Source organism: Merops nubicus, unplaced genomic scaffold (genome assembly GCF_000691845.1).
Source record: "Merops nubicus isolate BGI_N331 unplaced genomic scaffold, ASM69184v1 Scaffold13133, whole genome shotgun sequence".
NCBI classification, from domain to species: Eukaryota; Metazoa; Chordata; class Aves; order Coraciiformes; family Meropidae; genus Merops; species Merops nubicus.
The window spans coordinates 6-16,458 of NW_008599629.1; the positions used below are offsets into that span (position 1 = coordinate 6).

Below are 16,453 nucleotides of genomic sequence, written 5' to 3' on the forward strand. Positions count from 1 at the left end.
AGAGTTTGCAGGTCCGGCCTCAGATGCCCGGAGTGGGTCGCTGGCCTCCCTCGGTCTGACCTGCATCGCCCCGGGGACAGATGTTTTTCGTTGAGAACTTACTGGTGATTTTTTTTCCAGAGCTGAGTTCCTGAGCAGGGCTGGGTGACGGTTTTCAGCTCAAAACATTCTTACAGAAAAACTGCAAGTGATAAGTGCTTCTGCCTGAGGCAGGTGTCATAGAATCACAGAACACCAGGCTGGAAGGGACCTCAGGGATCATCTGGTCCAACCTTTCTTGGCAAAGCATGGTCTAGACAAGATGACCCAGCACCTTGTCTAGCTGAATCTGAAAAGCATCTGATGTTGAGGACCCCACCACTTCCCTTGGGAGATTATTCCAGTGGCTAATCACTATAATTGTGAAAAATTTTCCTCTTCTGCTCAACTGGAATCTTCCTAGGAATAATTTTTACCATTGCCCTTTGTCTTTTCCATGTGACGCCTCATAAAAAGGGAGCCACCATAGCTACAGCGATGTCTGTTGTTTTCACTTGAAGTTTTATGTTTGGTTTTTTTTTTTTTTTTTCACATAGCCATGATGGAGGGTATTAGACTGAAGCCAACGCAGCAAAACTGCCCATAATACATCAATACCACCAAGGGAGATTGATCATGAAGACCTTCTGTGGAAGAGCTAATCCAACCACTGGTGCAATGGAGTGGATAGAAGAGGATGAGAACTATGACTACCATCAGGAAATTGCAAGGTATGCTTGAAAAAAAATTATTTGTTCCACTAAAGCTACATAAAAGAGCGAAGCCAACTGTTTGGGTTTATCTCTGTAGAATTTCCAAGGGTATGAAGTGAACAGACTGTGGGACAGTCTAAATGTTATTACAGTGCTGTGTGTTGTGCAAGACAGAACTGTAAATGTAGAATTTTGTAAAGTATTCTCCAAGTAATTTCTTTCTGATTATTTTTTAGATGTTACCTGGCATGTTTCTCTTAATAGTTACAGTGACTGAGTTGTGGCAAAACGCATTGACTGAATTTCTTTTAAACCCCCAGTGCAACAAAGAATTGCCAGTTGTCTGTTCCTGTAGTAACTTTTTGAGAGCCTAATGTAACAGCCAGATAAATTGGGAAGATTGAATTTTGGGATATTTTGAAGTAGTGCAACCCATGAAGAAATGGAGCCCAAAGAAATTGAACCCTTAGTAACAAATGATAGACGATTATGGAGCAGTCTTTCATTGCTCTGTATTGACCTCTGTCTGTCCCAGCTGTTGTTTCACAGCACTTTGGTCATAGGTTCATGTACCGAGTCCATTGCTGAAGAGAGGATGCATGCCAGCAGTTAATTAGTTCATTTTATGCTAATGACCAGATCATTGAAATGAGATCATTCCTTAGGTTTGGGCAACAGTTCAGCTCCTCAAAGAGCATGTTGGTTATCTGTACGTTTATAATCTATGGGGACCGGTTGCCTTAGTAAGAGGAAACAAAGGAGGCTATGTAAGATGTAGCAGTTTTGTTGTGTTTTGCAGTATGTAGTATTTTGACTGGATTTTTTGTTATTGTAGGTCACGCTATGCAGATATGCTTCATGATAAAGACAGAGTGAGTATAGAAGCAAAACTTATTGAATGCTGAGAAAATACCCATTTCCTTTCTCTTGAATAGCTGTCACTGCATGATAATACAGGTTTTCTGAAAGATGGAATGATCAAATTTGTACCCTTTTAAGATACCAGACCTGCTTTTAGATCTACAGATGACTTACATCTGACTCTGGTGGTCTTTTGTTTACTACAGAACACGATATTTACACTCAGTAACTGTTTTTGCTGTCCTGTGTTTGACATTTTTGACAGAGAGAACACATTAGGTGAAGTTTCAAAAGCTGTAAGTGTGAATCTAGGCTTCTTTGTTTTTACAGAAATGTAAGTAAAGTCTATCCTTATACTTCTGTGGTACTTTTAGCTCATAGGATTGGGAAGAAAATTAAGACACCATATCTACAGGCATGATAAAATCTGCAGAGAATGGTTTAAATGTTCTTTCTGCTCTAGCGATTTAGTCAATAAGCTTTTTAAAGGTTTTTATGGTGCTTACACTATGAGTCTTGAATTCGTATCAAATTGAAACATGCTAAATGGATCAGACATTTAATAAACTGAGACTACAAGCTGTGTCCCAGTATTTAAAACTCTACTGGAATTAACATATTGAAAGTGTTAACCTGAATTGTTCGGAAGGGGAACCAGCAGAACGTCCAAAGGTAGTGTATTCCTTGGAAAGGTTTGATAAATAATTTGGGCAGGAATGTCTTACAATGGGCTGTTAGGGACTAAATAAAAGGATATATTTCAGTATGTATACTGTAGGTAATAGTTTATAGGATTGGGGGTTTTTCCTGTTGTTATTGCTGCTACGCTTGTAGCCCTGCTTAATGGCACAGAAACCACAGCCAGTATTCACAGGTGTTGCTTCTCACCTGTGAGTATTTTCCAGTAGATGACATGAGGAATCTAAATCCAAAATACTTCAGCTCCTGTGCTGGCATAGGCACTATATGGCTATTTGAGTGGTGCTGCAGGCGAAAAATCGTAAGAAAAGCAGCCGTGTCTCACATGGCTTTTACTATTATTTTTATATTTAGAAAATGTATTGCTTTTGTGCTGTAAATAACTGTTTGATCAATGGTGAGGGAATAGCGTGATAACAACTGATGTGGTTTAAATGGACTGACACCTCCAAAACCACTCTCATTGCTGAAAATGGCTCTGGTATGACTGTAACGTAAAGGAGGTCTGTAGGCCTTTTTCTAGTTAGAAACCCATAATCTCAGAACACAAAATTTCTCCGCAAAAGTTAACAGAATAACTAGATAAAAGATTATTGATCTGTTTGGGTTTTTTTAATTCCTTTTCCCTTCTCCACAGAACATGAAGTATTACCAAGGTATTCGTGCTGCAGTGAGCAGAGTAAAAGAAAGAGGTGAGAAGGCAATTGTTCTAGACATAGGGACAGGCACAGGCCTCCTGTCCATGATGGCAGCTTCAGCAGGTGCAGATTTCTGCTATGCAGTTGAGGTGAGTGTTCGTTACGGGTAGCACACACTTGTGTGCATGCTGGTAGCCTCCCTCCAGAGCTTTAGTGCAGTTCTGTGAACGATCCATGCTGTGGATGCATTTGCTATTTTGTGCTGTGTGTTCTGAAGTGCAAGTTTGATGCCTTTACATGTGTGGAAAAGACTTGGATCTTACAAGAATATCACTGAAAAGACACAATACATTTTTCTTTCTTGGGATAGCTTCTGTAAATGTACAGATTTACAGCACTTAGTCAAGTTTTCTAGTATTCTGTCTTCTCTACTTATCAAAACTCAAGTGTAATATGGAAGAATTGATTAATGTTTTTTGACAAATGTGAGTATTCTCAAACAGTGTTGCTGATCTTCATAAATTTCATCTCTTGGAAGATGAGTTCTCAGGCCCACTTAATCATAGCATGGACCCCATCTTAACAAAAGAGACTGTCCCATAAACTTTTTTTCATCTCTTTGTGAATAGATAGTGTCTCCTGTTTTACTAGCAATTAAGAAACATCCTGATGGTCATTAGTAGTCATTACTTATATTAAGGATAACAGGAACATTTTGGCCAGTTTAAAATTTTTTACACATTTGAAGAGAAGGTTCATTTTTCTGCAGGTCATAGTTGAAAGGCTGCACTGTGATTTTGATCCAAGTGAAAATCTACCTTTTTTATCTAGGATTTTATCCTATGATCATTTTTCAGGGACAGTCATCTTTCATCTAGGCCCAGGAAGCAAAAAGCTCCAGAATAAATCTGTTCACAGCCAATCATAGGAAAGGAACAGTATCAGAAGTCGTGTGGTAGGAGAGGCCTTTTATCTCTGCTTAGTAGTTTGTTGACCACTCTGGCAGAGGAGGATCATTAGCTTGTGGGATGAAAGGAGGCCCATGGTGGAAAATAAAAACATAATGTGAAAAGTCTGAGAGCTGCTGGTACAGATGTTCTGATAATAAATTATTCCAATTCTAGAGCTTGGGCTAGGTTCCAAAGTTGCCCAGAGATTTCTTTCCTCAGATAGTCAGGTTGTGTGGCTGAGTATTTAAAATTTTTTAGTTTAAAAACTGGATATGGATGTTAAGCCTTTTCAACACATTTTTCATTGTTCTGCTGTTTTGAAGCTATATGCTTTCTCTATGCTTCTCTTAGTTCTAAGTGAAATAAAACTCTTCACAGTTAAGCTGTTAGTAAAAGCAGGTTTTAAGTCTGTTCAATGTAAATGCTAAAAATATTCTGAACGTATATTCTTGTCTTTCAAAAGATTAATAGCTTTTGGAGACAGCTCATAGTCTGTAACAGTGACATTGGACCTCCATGAAGTTTTGAACTGAGGCTTGCTGTCTTCTTTCGTGGCAATGAACTTCAAACATAGGAGAAGATACCAAAGGTGTTAAAATTTTTGCAGGACTGAATATGCTGCATTTTGTGCTGGTTTCCTTACATTGTCAAAAACTGATGTTAGCTTATTAGTTTGTTTCACTCTTGTCATTTACAGGTTTTCAAGCCCATGGCTAGTGCTGCTGTGAAAATAGTGGAGAAAAATGGTTTTCATGACAAAATCAAGGTAATCAACAAGCACTCCACTGAAGTCACTGTTGGTCCAGGTGAGAAAAGTAGGCCAAGGTAAAAAAAATGGGCAAGCACCTCAAAACTATGAAGGAATATGTCTTTCTCTTACTTTCCAAATGTTTTTAATTAAAACTAGAAAATCCTTTTCTCTCTAGGAAATAACATTAGATATTTACTTCAAAAGGAAGTGTTGTAATATTATTTCAATAGTGTTTTTATCTCTTGGTAAACTTCTGAAGGAAAATAATTGCAGCCTTCACAAAGCTCCCTAAGAGGAGTAATTTTTTAAATGACTTGTATTTTCTTGAAAGAATTATGTAAAGTCTTAATTTTACAGTATTAAATTGTGTCTTTTAGATGGAGATATGCAATGTCGTGCAAACATCCTTGTAACAGAATTATTTGATACAGAGCTGATAGGAGAAGGAGCTTTACCAACCTATGAGCATGCACACAAATACCTTGTAGAGGTGAGAAAACAGAAACTGGTAGTGTTTGAGATTTATCCTTAGAGACACTCTTTTGTCTTTTTTTGAGTAAGACTTTGATTTACACTCTTCTGTCCTTTGTAAATACAACATTGGCAGTGCTAATTTCTTATCCAGTGAATAATTTACTAGGTTCATTCCCAGAATTAAGACATTGGAGTACATATTCTAAACCACAGGCTCCAAAATTACACTTTGTATTAAAACTGATAACTTGCTGGTTAACAGATTTCTTTCTGAAAGACATCTAGTTCCTATTTGGAACTTTCCTTAGTTTATTCTGGTGGCAAGTAGGTCCCAAGATGTTTTAAAAATTAATTTCTTTTTATTCACCTCCTAAATTTGATGGACTTCATCTCCCAGGCATTGATTGTTGTTTGGATTTTTTTTCCCTAAGGAGTTCTTGCTGCTCAGCATGTTATTTTGCCTGTGAAAATACTTTAAACACTGTAATCAAATTAATATCCAGTAGATTTTTTTTAACACATAATCTGAGTATAGATTTAGGGCTCTCTTCCTTACCCTTTTGAACGTTTCTTTTTAATTAAAATGTGGATGGTAATTATTTATGTTTATAAGTTTTGTTTCACTCGTTTTATGTATAAAGCACTCCATAACATTTTACTGCTATCCATATATAACTCTGAAGTATAATTAGTGTTCTTTGTAAAAGCATTGTTCTTGGACTTCACAGTTAGCTCTTAGTTCACAGTGCTTTTTTAGAACAACTTGTATGTTTTCTACTCTTGAAACATGGCTATAGACTTGTTACTGCATAAATATTTGAGCCACTATTTTTCTTATTTGCTCATTTAATAAAAAAACTCTGTGTTGATAGCTGAGTAGTTATCTGCCTGATAGATCTCTCATCTCAGAAGGAGAATGGAAATACAGGTTTAACAGCAGCAGTAAAATGATACTGTTGCATGGTTAATGAAGTGACCTGGCCTTGCTAAACCAGGCTGAGCAGGATAGCTACATGTCCTGTTTCACAGACAGAGACAAAATGAAAGTGCTCTGATGTTACAGAAGTCTCTGAAATGTAAGTGTGTAAGATTACAGTGCTCCCAGTCCAACTTTCCTTTAACTGGTTCACATTTCAGTTGATTGAATTCTCATGCATGTTGGTAAGTTGAATTTCTTGAATGTTTATACCCTTTTGTTTGACCATGCAGGAAGGATGTGAGGCAGTGCCTCACAGGGCAACGGTATATGTCCAATTAGTGGAATCTGAAAGAATGTGGTCCTGGAACAAACTGTTTCCTGTTCATGTTGAAGCAGAGGATGGTGAAAAAATTATTGTCCCCCCTTCAGACATGGAGAACTGTCCAGGTGTTCCTTCTGTTTGTGATATCCAGCTGAACCAGATGCCTTTGAGTGACTTCATTATCCTTAGTGATGTGGTGACAATGTTCAGGTAAGGTTCAAAACAAAACTTCCGTGTTATGCCTTTTATATAAGTTGTGTGTTCAGCCTAGGAAGCTCGTGAGAATTCTGAAGAATGCTGAAGTATTTATTTTTACAATTTTGATGCTTCTCTGCAGTGTGGATTTCAGTAAGCCAGTAAGGAGTGCCGCTACCTCCTACAGAGTGCAGCTGGAGCCTGTGAAGTCTGGCAAGGCACAAATCGTACTTTCCTGGTGGGACATTGACATGGACCCCTCTGGGAGGATCAACTGCACAATGGCTCCATACTGGGTAAAAGCCACTTCTGCTTCCCAGGTAAAATACTGAGCCTTCAGATACTGCCATCACATTACAGCACCAGTAATTATTTTGAGTAAAGGCCATACTGAATGTTTTAAGCAGCCATCCCTTAAACTGTGTGGGAACTTTGCTAATGCTTTGTATATTGGAAAATGACAAATAAGCAAATCATAGCGATGTTAACTTTAGTATGCACCTGGTTTATGTTTTCTTTAATATAATACTTAAATGTAACCTTTAATGTGAAATGTAAAAACCAAATGTCTTCCAGACATTTTAATTTTATTTTATTTTCAAGAAATAGAACAAAGATTTCCACTTATTTTTCCTTAAGTAGTCTCTATCCCTGGTCAAAATATTAGTCTGTGGTTTGCTTCCATGTAGTTCTATTAAATTTCCAAATAAGTAAGTTTCTGGTAATACATTTATACTCCCATAAAACAGGCTGGTGAGGGAAAATGTTGGGCTGGTACTAAATCCTTAGAGGAACAGGGGATCACTTTTAAATTGGCTTCATGTGTTTTTGTATGGATGTATTTGCGAGCAGGATCAGCTTAGTCAAAAGGAAGTTAGAAAATTATTTGCACTTACTGTGTTTGAGAGCACAAAATTTGAAACTCTCAAGCTCCAGGGCATTCAGCCAGCTTAGAATGACCAATCAGCCTGGAAGATTTGCAGTGTAGAAAACAGCTTTCTGAAACACAAAATAGCTATGCAGTCATATCAGAGTGACACTAAGAGGCCTCGTTAGATGCTTGAGGCTCCAACCGCTGGCCAGTGTCAGCAATTCGATACAGGTTTCTAATGTAAGTGAACTATAGAGGTGAAACTGCAGTAAGTGCAAAGTGTATTTTGGATTTGTTTTTAATCTGATTAAAATGCAGGCTTAGCTAGCCAGCAAGACAGTGGTCTCAGGCTTATTCTGTGTTTATATAAAGTATGTTTACTCCATTCAGTCCTTATTCGGCCATGCTGAGATGAACAAGATTCTTTCAAGTAGTTGTACATCAGTGCTGTTTACATTCTGTTGATCACTTGCGAGTTAATTGCTAAGGTCTTGTTTACCAACCCTTTTCAGTGGCGAGATCACTGGATGCAGTGTGTGTATTTCCTGCCAACGGAGGAGCCCGTTCTCCGGGGTGAGGCGGTGTGCCTGGCTGCCTGCCGGGATGAGTACTCGCTGTGGTACACGCTGCAGAAGGCCAGGTAACCCTGCGTGTCTGTGGCCCTTTAGCCAAGCTCGAGTAGTTGCTGCTCTTAGAGCAGCTATTCTGTAGAAGAGCAAGATAAGAAACTAAAGACTAGAAAATTATTAAGAACCATTTCATGGGAAATGCACAGGTGAAAAAAACCCTGGAGGTTTGGACTGCAGGCTCCTGCCTTATGCTTGGTATGTTCTGTGACAGAAAAACAAAAAACACTCGTGGTACATGCCTGGAAATCCTAAAATACATCTCACCTGAGCTAGCATGTAGGTGAAGGAGTGAAATAATTGCCATGCTGTCTCTTTTGATTTTCTGTGTTCTTAGTCAGCACTGTCTTTTTGAGATTAATGCCTTTAGTTCAAATTAAAAGAAGTTTTATCAAGTTGGTTGTGCAGACAATAGCAGCCAATGTTTTTAAAAAGCAATGCCTGCTTTAAAAATTAATGCCTGAATTTTATGTGCCTTTTTCACTTGCCAATCTAAACGAGTCAGGTTTTCCCTAAAAGATCGAAGCCTAAAACACCCAGCCAGCACAGTCAATGGGCAACTTCAAGGGGTCCTCAGTTTTGTTTTTTTAAAAAGACTCTTCTTTTTATTTGGAAATGCAAAGCTAAATAAAGATCCCTGCAGAAGTAGTAAAGTTGAACAAGTAACAGTGGAGCCTAAATGCATTAATGCACGTTATGCTAAAGCATTTAAACGTATCTGTTTGTGACAACATGTTACTTGTGCTGTAGTTAATACTTCACTGGACTTTTTTGTAGAGAAGAGGAAAACAAGGCAGATGTTCGTATTGAGAGTCCTGTTTGTAGATGTCAGGCTCATCTCCTTTGGAATAGACCACGCTTTGGGCAATTAAATGATCAGAACAGAACACGCCAATACATCAGGTCTCTGATGAAGGTGAGTGCATGTTGCCTGTAGGTTTTTTGGTTTCTGTGACAGATGTGTGTCTGGTTTTATTTGCAGTAGTTCGTTATGAAATTCGTTTCTCCCTTGCTAAAGGACTTTGCTCACAAAGTGTATTCTATTTACATTAGCATATTAAAGATGTATTTTGGTATTTATTATTTTAAGTGTGAAACAGTCATTTTTGCACAGGAATTTGTAGCAGCTCTGTGTATTTGTTAGGAGGAGTATTGGTAGTTGAAGAAATACACCCAGTCCATTTTTGTGCAAACTTGGTCTGACCTAAACCGGGGGGATTATGTGAACATTTCTTAAACTATTCTGTTCTGCTTGAAGTGGTTGTATTAATCACTGTATTTCCCAGTCTGTATTTGATATATAAGTGTGCAAAGTGGGGGTAAAAAACACCACCAAAATGTCTAGAATTTGAAAACTTTTTGACCTAGAATAGGAATAAGAATGACTATTTTATTTCTGTAGGTTCTGACAGCAGATAGCATTTGCCTCTGTATCAGTGATGGCAGCCTGCTGCCTGTGCTGGCTCACTGTCTTGGAGCAAAGCAGGTACTGTACGTCTTCCTGTTATTCTATCTTTGCCTTTGAGATGGGTGTATTCAGTTGTCTTGTATAGTTCAGCATTTCCATCATGTTATTTATTTCCTGTGCCTCTTCAGTGACAAGTGAGAAGGAGGCTCCAATTTGAAGTGGAGATTAAGTTCATCGCTGACCAAGCTAAAGTCTAGGGAGATGATAATTACCAGTTTTGATGTTTACCAATGTGTAGCCTTGAATGAAAGTGGTGTTTCTCATTCCTCACTGCTTCCTCTTTGGCATCCTGTATCTTGGTGCTTTTGGAAATACTCTTTCTACCCACCTAAAGAGCTGACAATTATTTTTTTCTTTTATGTTCCCAACTCCATAATTATATTTATTATCTAGCTGAAAAGGAATGTCTGTAACAGCAAGATAGGAAGCAGTAAGAATACTGAGTCTGTGCATAAACGAGAGCTGCCTGGCTGTTTCACTTATGTATATATTGTCCTTGATGTGTTCTCACATGCAGCTCTTCAAACTGAAATCTGTTATAGTTGGACTGAGTATCTGAGAATGTGTGATGTCATATAATCCTGAGGAATTTGCTAGGCAATTCATAGAAATAAATATGTGCCGAGTTAAACCAGTGATCCCATGGTCCTTGAATTTTTTACTTCAGTAGCAAAGAAAGAGGGTGGAAATGAACAGGGCAGACAGAGATTTTTGTAATGTTTTCCTAGCTCTGTAGCAGTGTATTGCCTAACTATTCACCAGTTTGAATAAAGCCTTATTTTTCTTACCTCAGATGGCTGGTGTGCTGCATTGAACATCTGAGCTCTTTCCAGCTGTTACAGTCAGGTCATGTCAGACAAGACTTAAAAGGAGTTAATACTAATGGAGGTTGATTCAGCACACTGGCAATATGCTTGCATTTGTTCAGGAGTATATAGGTGCCTAGAGCAAATGTTAATATGCTATGTCCATCTTCAAAGTGGAAAATAAATATCTACATTCTGTTGTAGGATTTTTTTTTCCTTGTATGGCTGTGGAAACAGCATTATTTGGCCTGTAGTTATTGGGGTGTGTTTTGTTGTTGTTAAAAGGTATGTGACAGTGGGCTGTGGAATAGATGCATGGTTCTTATGAACTGCGTTCACCATGGCATCAAAATCGTTTTTTCATTGTTCGTTTGCATATTGTTTTAATTAAAAAAATATATACCTAGATGACTAGCTGTAGTGTATTTTCTTTAGGTGTTTACAATAGAAAACTCTTCTGTATCCTGTTCTGTCATGGAAAAAGTGAGTATTCAGTTTTCCATTAAAGCGGCAAATGAACTCAAGGCATTTCTAAGGCTGGAGGCAATGGCTTTGATTGTCCTTGCATCAATTCCCCAGGAGTTAAATCAGTTCAACGAATGTGTTTGATCATACAGTGTGATAAGACTGTGGGAGGTGGGATATGTTGCAGGAAGGAGTTCTGATTTTTTTTTTTGGATGTAGTTGTATAGAGCTGCAAGTATGTGGAGGAATACATCCTGTTGGAGATATATCCATTCTCATAGCATTAGCCACGAGCTGAATAGGCCACTGGGGAAGCTGTGCTGAGCAGAGGGAATTACGGTTGCCGGTGTTTGATCCCTCTTTGCAGGTGCCCCTTGGCTTGTCTGCTTGAACTGCTGCTCTGTGTCCCTTAGTGCACAGGGGATAAACCCAAGCTGCTTGTTCCTGAGGATTAGTGGAATGTGAGAGCATCCCATAGGTTGCACCAGTCTTTTCTGGAGAGTGGCATCTAGTAGTTCTGTCCTCAGCTGAGACAATTCGGGGGTGCCTGCTCTGCTGCTTGGCTCTTTGGAAACATTGTAGGCAGTGGGTCTTAACTGCAAATGATGTTTCAGCTGCCTCCCTGGAGTGGAGCACAGAAGGCTCTGCCAGTGGAGCAGAGGCTGTTGAGGATAAGCAGCTGATGTCTAAGAAGTGACTGGCAGTAGCTTCCTGAAGTCAGTGTTGGGCTATGCCTGTTCTAGTTGGCACTCTGTGTTTGAAAGAGTTCTATCTCAGCCTGTGGCTTAGGAGTGCAGAGATGAACGATGGGCAAATGGGCATGCAAGCCTGGTCTCACACAGGGGCCAAATGCACAGTACATTCATAGCTGAAGTAATTTCTCTCTTTTTTGACTGTCCTTCCCATGTGCTTCAAAGTACAAATGAATGGAAGTAAGATGACTTTTGCGTTACCTGCCTTTTTATGCACTGAATTGCAGGAATATGTAAGGCATGTGCTTTATTTAGTTCACTAGATGTGACATGTTGGCTCTAAGTGCCTGCTGGCTTCAAGAGCAGACTTGTATCATCCTGATGAGTTATGGTAGGCAGTTTTAAAAAAAATATTTTGGCTATTGTTCTCTTTTTTAAAAATTTTTAATAAAATTGTTATTTTGGTATGGGTTTGAGTCTCAAGTGTAGCTTTTGATAAAAGTATGCTTTTTTTTTAGTTTTTTAAAGCAAATCACCTTGAAGATAAAATAAAAATAATAGAAGCACGTCCAGAATTGCTGACATCTTCTCATTTGGAAGATAAAAAGGTATGTTACAGTTATCCAATACTGAATTTCAGTGGGGTGGTAAAATGAAGGTGAAAGTGAATCTTTCTGTCCTATTGTGCTACTGTAACCACAACAAATCCAACTGTATTCCAGTTCGTGGAAAGTGTGATGAGCAAGTGGTTCAGACATTGTCCCACTGAATCTAGATGAGGCTTAGTGTAAAGACTATGGGAGGTTTTTCACCTTGGTTTTGAAAGGGTATGACTTTCTCTTCCTGCATCATCTACACCAGTTATAAGGGCAGTTAAACTGGTTTAATTGCATATGTTCAACTAGACTGTAGCTCTTCTTTCTCAAGCCACTCAGAAGGTCACAGTCTATTTGGAAATTCTAACATCCTTAAAATGAAAATGTCAAAATTCTGTGGCTCTTGCTATAAATATAAAGCCTTCCAACCTACAACTGCAGTATTTCTTCTCTAACTTTGTTGCAGGAAAATGAATTTGAAAGTTTTCTAACTAAAACCGCAAAAAGATGCCTTTGTACAGTATATGCAGTATGTAGCAGTTAAATCCTGATGGAGCACTACAACTTTTTATCTAGATGATTTCACTTGTTTTATTGCATTGTCAACTATTGAAAATATGAACTGCCTGTGTTACTGAGTTGTTCTTTATTATGATTTTTTTTTATCTCTTCTTTTCTTTGCTAAGATTTCTGTTCTTGTGGGAGAACCATTTTTTACTACAAGTTTGTTGCCATGGCATAACCTGTATTTCTGGTATGCTAGGACAGCTGTGACCAGTCACCTTACCAAAAATGTCACTGTTTTACCTCAGTCTGCATCTTTGCACATGATGATTGTGGAATTTCAGGTGAGATTGTTTAGAATTACCCATTTACACAGACTCACTTAAAATTGAGTACTCTTCCACCATTTTTTAACTACAAGTTTCTCATGTTTTAATACCGTCCACTTTGTAAGTATTTTGCATTTACCACCTGAGAAGAGAGTATTTGACATCTTGAAGATTAATTTTGCTATTTCAGCTGTCTTTTGTCAGAAAATTAACTTGAGTAATTTTACCCTTTTAAATGAAAGAGCTGAATGTTGTCAAATATTTCTTTAGATTAGAGAGACGTTGCTGAAGCATGTAAAAATTGTGGTTACTTATACAATTAGAAATTCTGCAGAATACCTGTTCTTAAAATGATGCTTTATGAGTGTAGGCAGGATACATAATTACATGCTTTTTTTTTATTTAACCCCATTGAGGCTGTACACAGCTCTAAATTAGAGCATAGCAAGGATCACATCTTAAAAATACTTTGAACAAAGTCATCTTTCAGAAACTGTACAAAGGTATAAACTTTTTTGCAGTTAAGGACTTTGTCAGTAAAGATTGTGAAGAGTCTGACTGCAATGACAATGGAAATTAAATAACTACTTTTATAATTAATATGCAGAGTTTTTGTCCAGTAGCATAAGTGAGGGAACACTAGTATAAAATAGTGTAACTAAAATATACATATCTATTAATGAATAAAAAATGCCTGTGATCTAATGTATTTTCGCATAAACAAAACCTTCAATTTATCTGTTAAAAATGCCAGATCTTTTCCTCTCTTTTCTTTCCTCCATTTGTTTCACCAGCTGTGTAGTTTTGTGTCTGAGCCTTCTCTTAACATTTTTCTTACTGGAATGCTCTTTAACCTCGTTCTCTTCTGCCTTTGACTTGTGCATGTGAAAACAGGTCTGTTCTTTTTCCCTCTGGGATTGGTCAGCTACCCTGCATGTTTTTACATATGTTTCACTTTTCTGCAAATATGTAGTGAATTTAAACATATACTGAGTAAATAATGTAAATCTGGATCTTGTCATAGGAAGCAGATATTTAAGACTAATCAACAGTAATCAGACTGAAATAAGCAGTTAATTTTAATTCTGTGCTCTCTTATTTACCTGATTTACTTCCCTACAACTCAAAGCATTTTGTAAGGAAGTGAGCATTATTCTCTTCATGTTCTGGATGAGGAAGCTGAAGCATGCAGAGTGATGACCTAAGATTATTCAGCAATCAAGTAGAGGAACGTAGAGTAACATTTATTTCAGCTGAACTTCAGTTTTACAATTTCATGCGTAGGGCTGTGTTCAGAGATGGTTCCACACAGCTATTCTGGTAGAATATTTAACTTGTGTTTCATTCCATTAAGCTATTCTAATAGCTGTTCTTTTAATTTCAGATTCTCCTCTTTGTTTTGTGGTGAATCTAGACTCAGAGTAGAATCTGTGGGTTTTTTAAAATAACTTCTGCCTTTACTGGGTCTTGGTTAGACAGAGGGAACAGACAGAGCGTTGTAAGGTATTCTGCAGATCTGGTTCTGTAGGCTGTTCTGTCTTGTCAGAATAAGGGTATGTCATTACCATTAAGCAATTAGCAAAAGCTGGATCCAGGAGGAAGAATTTGATGAAATTACTTCAGTTGTAAACTTGTTTAGTCCATAATCGCGTTTAGGGAACAGGATGATATTTATCTGATTGGGTAGTTGTGTCAGGTATACCATGCAGAGATTCTTCATAGGCACTCCAGTTCATGCTGTATTCCGCCAGAAATTAGAACAGCATTTATTTAAACTTACAGTAGTCCTGCTGCCATCCTGTAAAGCAGGGCTGTTTGAGGTTGCTAAGTGTAACAATGAACAGGTAATAAAATATATGTATTCACAGCCAGTACATGTTCTTGTTCTATTAAGAGACCATTCATGCAGTCTAAGAAGCCAAAAGATGAACTCAATCATTGTCTGTCTGGTGGATTGCTGAAGTCAATGCCAGTCATAGTACAAAGTGCCTAAAGTGATTGTACTCAAAAAATGCTAAATGGTAGCCCAGGAGGCTGCAAGATGTTCCATGCAAGTGGGAGCACTTAGCAGTGCTAGGTAGTGGAAATGGGGGGGCTGTAAGGGTTTAATCTTTGCAAATCCATACCTACACTAAAGTAAACTCTGAATAGAAATGGAAAGAAATGGGGCAGATTCTTTAGAGGAGTTGTAAACAGTGGCTAAAGAATTAACTGTCTTGCAAAACATTTTTCCACATTTATACTATCTTCTGCTTCTTGCAGTAGTTCTAATTGTTTAGCAACGTATAGATAGTAAAGAGTCTTTATCTGGCTTGTTATCAAAGGTCTAATCTACAGGTAAAATTATTTTAAGATTTCCTATTTCATTTAATAAAGCCAAACAAAATCCTGTTTTTGTTTTTAGGACTTATGGAGAATCCGGAGTCCATGTGGCATCTGTGAAGGTTTTGATGTCCGAACTATGGATGATATGATTAAAGTAAGAAGACTGAAAATAGTTTTTGCACATGCCTCAGCAAAATGGAACAAAACTCACTTTGCTTAGAAAAGTGTTTAGTGACTGTTCAGTGACTTGTGTGTTAGGCAGAACATCATTGGTTTAGTTTTTCATAAATAAGGTGGCTATTTGGTTCTTGCAAAACAGTAACTTCTGGGGCATGGGTTTGGGGGTTGTATGTGTCTACACATTTGTCAAGCTCTTCAGTACTTTGCACTGTTTTGAAAATACTTCTGTTCATTTAGAAAGAAAAATGGTTCTCAAAATTTGATTCTGAGCTTGAAATCAAATCATCTGGCAGTTGTTCTTAGATTAATCCTGCTGCCCTTACTTGCCCTTGCAGGTACTTTTGAAAGAGAAAAGGCCTTTTTGACATCCGAGAAATAGATAGGAAGGGTGAGATTTATTTATATCAGTTTCTAGAGCTGTAATGTTGATATCTGCATTTGAGTTAGGCATTTTGAGTGCCTTTATAGTTACTGTGGAGGAGTACAGGCAGTGCTAGAGCAAAATTAATCTCAAGGCGGAAGAGAAGTTAAATGCACTGTATTTTGGAAGTGCCTATTTCTGTTTTACTATTTACATAGTTACATAGTCGTAGCAATTAATTCGTGCATGTAGTAGAAATTTTCTTTCCCTTGTGCATAAAAAGTGCAGTCCTGTCCCTGTGCAGCTTTATTGCCTAAATACTCTGGGTTCAGGACACATAATTAACTTGAGAATAAGGTTTGCCTTTGGATTGTTTTCAGATAGTTTTATTGCTTTCTTTCTTCAGAATTCCCTGAATTTTAGGGAATCCAAGGAAGCAGAACCCCACCCTCTGTGGGAATATCCTTGCAAGTCACTCTCTGACCCCCAGGAAGTTTTGACATTTGATTTCCGAAAGACTGTACCCCAACACGGCCTCAGCACAGAGGGTTCTGTAAATCTTCAACGGTGAGTTACCTCATCGCAATAAATACTCTTGTCATCATCCTTTTTCTTTAACCTCATATGCAAGCTCTTTGTGTGCCACAGTTAACTAGTGGAAACATGTCACGGTCCGCTCAACTCAGCGGA

At 38.0% G+C, this 16,453-nt stretch overlaps 1 protein-coding gene across 1 annotated transcript; it reads left to right on the forward strand.

The window, feature by feature from the left end:
* Nucleotides 1-612: 612 nt before the first annotated feature.
* Nucleotides 613-16,330, forward strand: PRMT7 (protein arginine methyltransferase 7; the record flags this gene model as incomplete). Its single annotated transcript, XM_008937456.1, has 15 exons — nt 613-749; nt 1,567-1,603; nt 2,929-3,078; nt 4,577-4,685; nt 5,008-5,120; nt 6,314-6,555; nt 6,683-6,860; nt 7,924-8,051; nt 8,815-8,953; nt 9,440-9,523; nt 10,747-10,794; nt 11,987-12,076; nt 12,751-12,912; nt 15,302-15,376; nt 16,170-16,330. Coding segments are annotated over exons 1-15 (1,811 nt in total), but the record flags the coding sequence as incomplete, so codon positions are not given.
* Nucleotides 16,331-16,453: the final 123 nt, after the last annotated feature.